The sequence below is a fragment of the Hippichthys cyanospilos genome, chromosome 21 (assembly GCF_059441005.1).
Source record: "Hippichthys cyanospilos isolate Australia breed blue-spotted pipefish chromosome 21, RoL_Hcya_1.0, whole genome shotgun sequence".
In the NCBI taxonomy this organism is placed as follows: domain Eukaryota; kingdom Metazoa; phylum Chordata; class Actinopteri; order Syngnathiformes; family Syngnathidae; genus Hippichthys; species Hippichthys cyanospilos.
The window spans coordinates 5,537,631-5,546,916 of record NC_142389.1 but is presented as its reverse complement, the minus strand read 5'-3'; the positions used below and the strand labels follow the sequence as shown (position 1 = coordinate 5,546,916).

The 9,286-nt window shown below is 41.5% G+C and overlaps 1 protein-coding gene across 2 annotated transcripts; it reads left to right on the top strand.

The window, feature by feature from the left end:
- Positions 1-1,256: 1,256 nt before the first annotated feature.
- LOC148406294 (14-3-3 protein zeta-like) lies at positions 1,257-9,157 on the top strand. 2 transcript variants are annotated; one of them, XM_088405211.1, is made up of 6 exons: positions 1,257-1,419; positions 3,879-4,189; positions 5,195-5,318; positions 6,614-6,777; positions 6,867-6,962; positions 7,811-9,157. In XM_088405211.1, the coding sequence occupies exons 2-6, from the start codon at positions 3,893-3,895 to the stop codon at positions 7,889-7,891; spliced, it is 762 nt and encodes a 253-aa protein (XP_088261337.1). In that variant the 5' UTR covers positions 1,257-1,419; positions 3,879-3,892; the 3' UTR covers positions 7,892-9,157. The 2 variants fall into 2 exon arrangements, with proteins under 2 accessions (XP_088261337.1, XP_088261338.1); XM_088405212.1 differs by lacking the exon at positions 1,257-1,419 and adding an exon at positions 1,875-2,044.
- The last annotated feature ends 129 nt before the right edge of the window (positions 9,158-9,286 follow it).

Here is a 9,286-nt window from a genome sequence, read left to right as displayed (position 1 = left end):
ATGAATGGGGTACAATTTCCCACGTTAGTCTCTTGCGAGCCTTTCTGCTTATGTCATCAAAAGATGAAGTGTTTTCTGCTTCACATCCTCTCGTATGCGTATCTAAGGGAAGAAAAATAGGAAGGCAGAGGTCAGGAAGGGGAAAAATGGTCTTAAGCTAAAGGTATAAGGTCGTGAAGCAAGGAAAGAAGGCAGAAAAGCAAGTTTAAGAAGTGAAAGAAAAAGTATGGTTGGATGAATAAAAACAAGTGTGACAAGAAGAAAGGAGGGATTGAAGGAAAATAAGGAAAAGTAGATTAAGTTAAAGGCTATACGAATTAGAAGAAGATCTAGGGAAAGGAAGCAGGAAGGAAGGCCAGGTGAAGAAAAGGAAGATGGTGAAAAAGGAGGAATGAAAAGAAGGCAGCAGCGAAGTCTGGGTCAATTAAAAGTGCTTGTGAGGGAAGCTGAAGCAGAAAAAGATGAAAAGAAGGTTGGTCGGAAGTTATGGGGTGAATTAAAGCAGGAATAAAAAAATATACGTTGAAAAGAAGGAAAGGGAGGGAAGGAGGCAAGGAGGAGGGACTGAAGACAGTAAAAGTAGTTTTAAGTGAAGGCAATATTTAAGAATAGAAAGGAAGGAAGGAAGGAAGGAAGGAAGGAAGGAAGGAAGGAAGGAAGGAAGGAAGGAAGGAAGGAAGGAAGGAAGGAAGGAAAAGTAAGTTTATGTGAAGGCAGAATTTTTTAATAGGATCCTTTTGGCCTGTAGCTATATAGACTATAATACAATATAATATTCTTGTGTGACTTATTTTTTAAATACTTTTTAATACATTAAACACAAAAAAAAAATGAATGCAAACGTTAGGTCTTTCGATTTATCTGTCTGCAGCCCTGAGAAGGAAAAGACTTGACACACCCTAGTCAAAGGAAAGAAGGAAAATAATAAAAGTGGATCTGAAGGAAGCAGTGAAGGAAAAAAAAAATCCTGAAATTTAGGTTAGCTCTGCCTATGATTTAAAATAAACTGGTCAGATGGTAGCGAAAAGGAAGGCCCTAACTCTAACCCAGTAAGAAGAAAGGAAGTAAGTGTGTCAGAAGGAAAGACTGAAGTCAAGAAAGAAACTAAGCTACTAATGTAATTAAAGATGAAAACAAATCTTCTAACTTTCAGTTTATATCACAAAAATGCTTCAACGTGTTTCCTTCCTTGACCGCCTTCTCGCCATTTTTCCCTCCTCGCGACAGTTGCCCCGGCAACCATGCCGTGACGTCACCCGTCCCAGCGCGACCCTGCTAGTGCAGCTTTGATTGGAGGGAAACCCCGTGGACGAGCGGGAGCTCTAGCGGCCGAGCGAGCGAGCGATCATCAGCTGTGCGGCCCGGGAATCAGGAATCAGGAAACGAGACCCAAACGCGCCGTTTTTACGACGACCACAGGTTAGTCGTACTGGGGGAGCCCCAGCCGCGGCCATTTGTCCGTCGACGACGGGCGGGGTCGTAGGAGAAAAAAAAAAAGGACAATGGGGGCGGGGGGACATGGGCTCGGGCTGGCTTGAATGGAGAACCGCGATGGTGATGCTCGCTCATTGTTCGGCGGGCTTGAAACTGGAAGCCCGCATTTGCCTCCTGTACCCCGCACATGACGACGATTCCTCGCGTGTATTGCGTCAACCATTACATTACCGAGTCGAAATGGACGACCTAGCCCGGCTATGGCTCATATTTTTTTCGGGCTTGTTTTCCGGAAAGCGAAAAAGGGCGTTCACTAGCGAACATGTAAGCTAGTCTTTCTTTCCCAGCTCCCGCGGAGGTCACCAGCACAATAATTCCTCACTAGAAGCCCCTCGTTATGTTTTAAATACGCAAATATGACATTCCATACTCGTCCCGGTGGGTTGGGTTTGCATTTTTTTTGTCGGTTCCGATTGTGCAGGTGTGTATGACGCCAAACCTGGTTAGCCGACATTCCACAGAAGGGCGCAGGTGGATGTGACTCACTGGCTAGTAGTGCCATTTTGACTGTAAATGTTCGTTTTCTGACACGATCTTCTCGAGTCACACGGTAAGACGACGTTTAACTTTCGGGGTTTCCAGGCTAATTCGGAGCTTTTCAAAAACGCTCCGGGGTTTGCATTTCCGTCGGGTACATGTTTTTACCTGTGCTCGAATGACGGCTGCCATTTTGAGGACAGAACCTCCTGTTCTACTTAAACCTTTTTTTCCTATGTCAAACCATCTCCGGTTATCTTCTAAATTCAGGGGAAAAAACAAACAAACACATTTCACTCAAATGACTGTTAAACTAAGAGTTCAATGTCAGTGGGGTTTTGGTAATATTTGATTTGAGCTATGATTGTACTACAGTAAAATCTTGACTGTTTTTCAATTCCATCATGGGATCTCCATGACTTTTTCTGTATAATAAACCCTCAGCTATTACCTAAAAAAGATTTTAAATCCTTAAAATGGTATTATCTTTGCCAAACCACATACACAAAGGGAAGATCTCATGCACGGATGTCGAACACCAGTCCTCGAAGGCCGGCGTCCTGCATGTTTTCTAACATACCTGATTCAAATGATTAGGTTCATTTTCAAGATCTTGCATAGCTTGCTAATGATCCAAACGTTAGAATCAGGTGTGTTGGAGAGAGGCATCCGGAAAACATGCTGGGTACCGGCCCTAAAGGACTGGAGTTCTACACTTATGATGTAATATCGAATAAATTTGGGCATATTGTGTGTTTGTGGCCGCAAATCGTAAGATTCGCCCATTTTCGTAGAGGCTGAAATCTCGTGTGATAACACACTCATACTACACGAGCGTTTCCGAAGAGAACCGCAGGCAGACGGTTGAGAAATGACATGTCGCCAAGAAAAACTACCTTTGGAAATTACTTCTTGAAGTCTGGGGACATTATTTAAACTTGTCTGTCCCAAGTCATTTGGGACCCTACTAAATAAATTAGATTGTCTAAAGCAGGGGTGTCAAACTCAACATCATCATGAGTTATATTTTCTGTCAGAGGGCCACTTACATTTTTCTCCCTGAATTTTTAAAAGTCAAATCAGCATTTCACGAGCCACATAAAATGATGTGGCTGGACGGATCTGGCCCCCGGGCCTTGGATTTGACACCATTTGATTAAAGGGTGGTCTTAAGATGTCATCAAAAATGAAGAAGAAATAGCCGTGGGTGTCAACATGTTCAGGGAGGAAACATGTTTAGCCAGCGCTGTGTGTGAACGTTAAGACGACTCTGTCACATTAGTTTGTCCCATTTAATTCAGTGCTAGCCATTGTCAGACCTTCCTTTACCCTCCCAAGTGAAAAGACAAAAGGGTTAAGAGTGGTCTGCGTAATATTTCTTGAGTTTCGACCTTCCTGTTTTCCCGAGCCAGGCATTTCTCTTGCCCGACCTCTTCTGGAACCTTCCATCACGTTCCTATTCGCTGCTATCTGGCATCTTTGCGATCGTCGCAGAAGGAGTGCAAAAATATGTAATGCTAGGCGTGAATATCAGCGACACCAGGAGGAAGCCGTCCGGCTTTTCATAGCCTGTCACTGAGAAGTGAATGTGCTTTCAAGTCGAGTTTAGGATTGCCTCCGCAGCAGTTACTTTCAAAACGACTGGAATGCCGCACGGAGCCAGCCATTTTTACCATTGATCATTGCTTAATGGCCTGTTTTAGAAATCAAGTAGGCGATTGTGTTGACACCCATTGTAGTATGACCGTGATCGTATCCGGCCTGCCCCTCCCCCTCTTCCCCCACGCGCCCTCCCCGACACTCTCCCGTCCCCCCTAATCTCTGCCTCCTTTGATTTTTTTTTTTTTTTTTTTTTTCCCCCCCGCCGTCTCACCCTGTCCTTCCTTCCTCACCCCCTTTGCCGGCAGCCCACGCAGGAGCCATGACAGACAAGGAGAACCAGGTACAAAAAGCCAAACTGGCCGAGCAGGCCGAGCGCTACGACGACATGGCGGCGGCCATGAAGTCCGTGACGGAGACGTACGACGAAGAGCTGAGCAACGAGGAGCGCAACCTGCTCTCCGTCGCCTACAAGAATGTGGTGGGCGCCCGGAGGTCCTCGTGGAGGGTGGTGTCCAGCATGGAGCAGAAGCTAGAGGACAGCGCCAGGGCTGGCGAGGCTAAAGAGTACAGGATGAAGATCGAAACCGAGCTCAAAGACATCTGCAAGGAAGTTCTGGTGAGGTTTTTTGCGCAAGCTTAGATGTTATTTAAAGGTGAAAGTAAGCAAGTAGACTTTTTAAAGTATAGAAACACCTTCAAATTCACGTTCCTTTTTTTTTTTAATTTTAATCAAATAATTACATTGATATTTCTCCATCATGTTTGTGACTAAGTTTGAAGGTTTAAGTCAGCTACTTTTAGGCTGTGATAAGCCTTTTTATGTGATAAGCAACCTATGCTGCATTTACAAGTAATACCTTTCAAAAAAAATGTCCACTGAAAATGTCGTCACATTCTAAGTTTGATCATGTGACATCACAAGCTGAGTTGACAGCAAGTGCAAGCTGCCCTATGCTTAAAATTCTTCAAGCCAAAGTTTAAATACTAATTTCATCGCTTTTCCTCATTTTTAGGGTAATAATAAGCTCTAAAACCAAAACTTTTATGCACTTTTTTTCATTGAAAAACAGAATACGTACATTTATTGCTCATGTTTTTTACAAATACATAAAAAAATAATCACTAAATTGCAATATTGATGAAGGGAGATAAAAATCACAGCTATCAGTTGCCTTGCTCTGGTTTGGACAGACTGTATAGTGTGTAGGTCAGTCTCCTCGCTGCACTTTTGAAGCCATGTCTTGTACTCACACTAGGATTCCAAGAGTTTTTAAAGCCATGCTGGAATTCCAAATTGCTTTACTTGCTTATTAAAGTGTCATTTGTTTCCATGAGGACATCCTCAGCGAAAACTGTGGGCCAGCTATATTTAGCGGCAACGTACGCACCCTCGTCATGCGCAGGCAGTGCTTTGGGTCGATTGCAGATGTGGACGTTTAGAGAAGAGCCACAAGTGTTGGGGCTAACTTGATGAGCACCAGTGTTGACCACTTAAAACAAATGAATAAATAGTAAAGCAATTACTTTTATCTTTTACATTTTCCCTTTCAAGTGAATGGGCACCATGCTATCAGAATGAATGATTCTTACTCCCTCCCACACCACCTTTTTTGCCACGCAGGCCCTTCTGGACAATTTCCTGATTCCCAAGGCTTCTACTGCAGAAAGCAAGGTCTTCTACCTGAAGATGAAGGGTGACTACTATCGCTATTTGGCTGAGGTGGCCAGTGGAGATGACAAAAATGGTGAGTACACTCATCCATTCTCCATGCAAGTTTTGTACCTAAGTTCCGCACACAAAAAGAAAAATAATTGTCCGACACCAGGAGAAATCCCGTTCAAATTTCATGCACCCCTTGAAGTGTTTTCACAAGCCCCCATTTGGGAACAGTGCTATTATACTCTTTCTCAGCACAAGTAGGACGACCAGAGTATGTTCATGAGGAATAGCTGTGCAACTCTACAACTGTGTGCTACTAGCATTAGCATCCGATAGATTTTGAGTTAGAAGTTTCAGATATTAAAAAAAATAATAATTTGAGGGTTGGAAATGGATGAATGCATGTTTTTACTTCCCATCTACCCACTGAACCGCATTCACCTTTTTATGAAAAAATAAGATCATATTGGTGTTCAACTCATTCAATCCCAATGATATATTTTCGGATTTATGTCCAGACATTCAATTCTTGTATTCATTCTTTTTTTTTTTTTCCTTTGTTTGACTAAAGAAGCATCTGGCTGTTGCTAAATGAATGAATTACTTAAACCAGTGGTTCTCAAATGGGGCTACTAGTACTCCATGGGGTACTTGAAGGAACTTCAGGGGGATACTCGAGATTTTAAATAAAACAAACAAATGTGCAAAAATCGTTTTCAAATCATATTTAAATAAATAATTGTTTCATGAAAATACAAATTCATTAAACAAATTTTATGTTCAGTAGGTTATTATATTCCATTATTGTAAAAAGCCAGATTCTCCCCAAAACTAGAATGGTTCGACCCAACTTGTCATGCGCCACCTCTGGTTACCTGTCAAGTTAATGATTTATTTTTTTGAAACCATCTCTATATGATCCCAAAAGAGGACACTTGAAGTTGAATTTTTTCTGTGCCAAATATGTATTTATAATTATTTCTATTTGAGTGCAGGTCTGACACTTTACGTTGATTATTTTTGGAGGGAAAAATATGCATTCATAATTAAATTAATGATTTATTTTTGTGAAGAGATCTCTACTGTAATCCCAAAACAGGACACTTTATGTTGAATATTTTTCTGTGGCTAAATATTTATTTACTTAATATTTTTAGAACAGTCTGACACTTTGTTATACTTTGTGAAAAAACATATATATCAATAATTATTTCTTTTTGATAACAGATTTTTTTCTACAATCCAAAAGAGGACACTTAAGATTGATTGTTTTTGTGGACCAATACAAATGACATGTGAAAGGGTCTACAGTTGAATAAATCAGACACCGGTCGCATGTTGTGAGGCTCTCAGTTCAGCGCTTGTCCTACACCCTGACAGAAACCATCGAAAACTCCCAAAAATCATACCAGGAGGCCTTGGACATCAGCTACAAAGAAATGCCGCCCACTCATCCCATTCGCCTGGGCTTGGCGCTCAACTTCTCCGTCTTCTACTACGAGATCGTCACCTCCCCCACCAAGGCCTGCGAGCTCGCTAAAACTGTACCAATCGCCTTCTTTTGCGTTGAGTGAAGCGCGCGCTCAATTCCGTTCTAAGGATTACTCTGCTTTCGTTCCGCCTTGTCTTCCAGGCCTTTGACGAGGCCATCGCCATGCTGGACTCGCTGAACAGCGAATCGTACAAAGACAGCACCTTGATCATGCAGCTGCTCCGCGACAATCTGACTGTGAGTTCCTTGCCTTGAATCACATTCACTGCCATTGGCGAGTATACTCGTCGTTTATGTGGACGGAAAAGCGTTTGCCACTTCACTGTAAATTTCCATTTTGGAAACAAATGTACTGATGGACAAATCACTCGTGGGTGGCTTCTGTACCCCCTTTTGGATAGAAGAATTGAACACTTATCTTTTGGGTCTTAAAATGTCAAAATGCTCTAAAATGTTTGGCAGTGAATGAGGTCATTTTCTCATCGCCCCTTGACAGTTTCTAATCATAGGGAAATTAAAATATCCTTCAGGCGGTATCATTATCTCCAAATGAGGAGTGGCGCTGTCTAGAAAGCTCATTTTGGGGCAGGACCCAAACTTGAGAGATTTGGTGGCTTCAAATCTAAGACATTATTTAATAAACATGAATTACATGGGGGAAAAACATGAATATTTTAGGATGCACGGAAAGAAATGACATGTCAAATCGTGATACCGTCATACACTCTTGAGTGAAACATTAACACATTTCCCCAAAAACATTTTTAAAACGGAAGTCATGTCAGAAATGTTCTTTCTGCACTAGTCAAAATACAACATTTTGATGAACTTTGTTTTGGTGGTGTGACCAGCCACACGAGGTATGAATCTTGTGAGGTAAATGATGCAAACGACTTGTCATTAATGCCTGTATGTCTTTGCTCGCAAGCAAAACGGGTGAGTCATTGGACTTAGGGGTGTGGCCAGAGTGGCTCACAGCAGTTTCCCAATTCCCCACTTGCCTGTCATGAGCTGCTCCATTTGATCCTGACTCAGCACTCAAATCTGTGACCTTTTTTTTTTTTCTTCTTTCAAATAAATGGCAGCTGTGGATGTCCGACGCCCAGGGAGACGGCGATGAGACCGATCCCCCCGCGGAGGCGCCGGCGGAGGCCGACAAGAACTGAACTCCTCCTTAAGATAATTTTTTTTTTTTAAATTACCTCTCACCAGCCTAAGTTGTGTGTGTGGTTGTGCGTGTGCTCATACATGCACATCTATGTATGTTTACGCTCCACTCAGTGTGTAAAGTACATTGTTTGTTCATCAACACCACTGATTTAAAAAAAAAAAACAAAACAAAAAAAATTTAAATTGAGCATTACTCGATGTGTCAAACAATGGATGTTATATATATTTTTTTCTGATAGTTTAGTCCCGTTTCTCCTTGAGTTCCAAATTAGACAGTTGTTTGTGGTAGCGAGCTGCCACCGTTACAGGACAAAAACAAACCTCAAGCTATATTTTGATACTTTGTATGTTTTTACTTGAACTGTTTTGACACTTGGGTCCACAAAAACACCTCGAAATGCATCAACTGACACAAAAATGGTCGCCATCGTCTGGTTCTCGTCCGTTTGATAAAAAACAAAACAAACAAAAAAAACATCCAGGTATCTGACAGACTTAGTGGTTAGACAGTGATGAACGTTTTCCGTTTTCACGTCGCCCGGCTGTTACTTTTTACGGATGGTACATGCGTCACAATGGCTCGGTGGTTTCTAGCTGCAGCTCCAGCAGCATACATGCTGTGGTTCTTTGCGTGAATGGATTTTTTTTTTTTTTTTTTCCGGCCATCTTTTCGTCTTTTTGGTTTTTTTTGCTGTGAGGTTTATGTTCCATCACACGGACATGCTCTTCAGTTTATATTCTGCATACTTTGCGTATTTAACAAAGTGAACAACTTGATTAAAACAGACAAAAAAAAAAAACGGCCTGATACTGTAACTTTGTTTTTGCTACTTTTTTCTATTCAGGTGTTTATTTTGTATGATCTTTTTTGTGTGTATTTGATTCCCCTCTTTGACCCCAGGAATGTATGAGTTTCTCGTAGTACGGTGTGAGAGGTGTGCTTTGAAACTGGCACTTATTTTGTTTTTTTTAATGTTCATTTTTGTTTAGATTTATTTTGAACCAGGTGAAGCATTTACGCCGTCCTTTTTTGGAAGTCAGAGTTGATGCTAAGTAACTCGGTAGAAAGCAGTGTTTTGGACCATTATTAGTCAACACAAATTAGTGCTGGTTTCTTATATTCGTGGTGGGTCAAAAAAAAAAAAAAAAGACGGGATGCAGGATTTGAAACATGTTTCAGGTGGCACTCTTTAAGTACGTTATTTGATTGTGCTTTCATGTGAGACCAATTAAAACATTAAATCCAAGTATGTCGTGCTTCACGCCTGTCTGCTTCTTTTGTGTTCACGTGGCCTTAAATGATTTTGTGTAAGTATTAAAATGCTTCTCGGATTTTTGGAATTGGTAGGAGTTGTAGATGTTCGTATTCATTCTACGTTCTTTGCAATGTT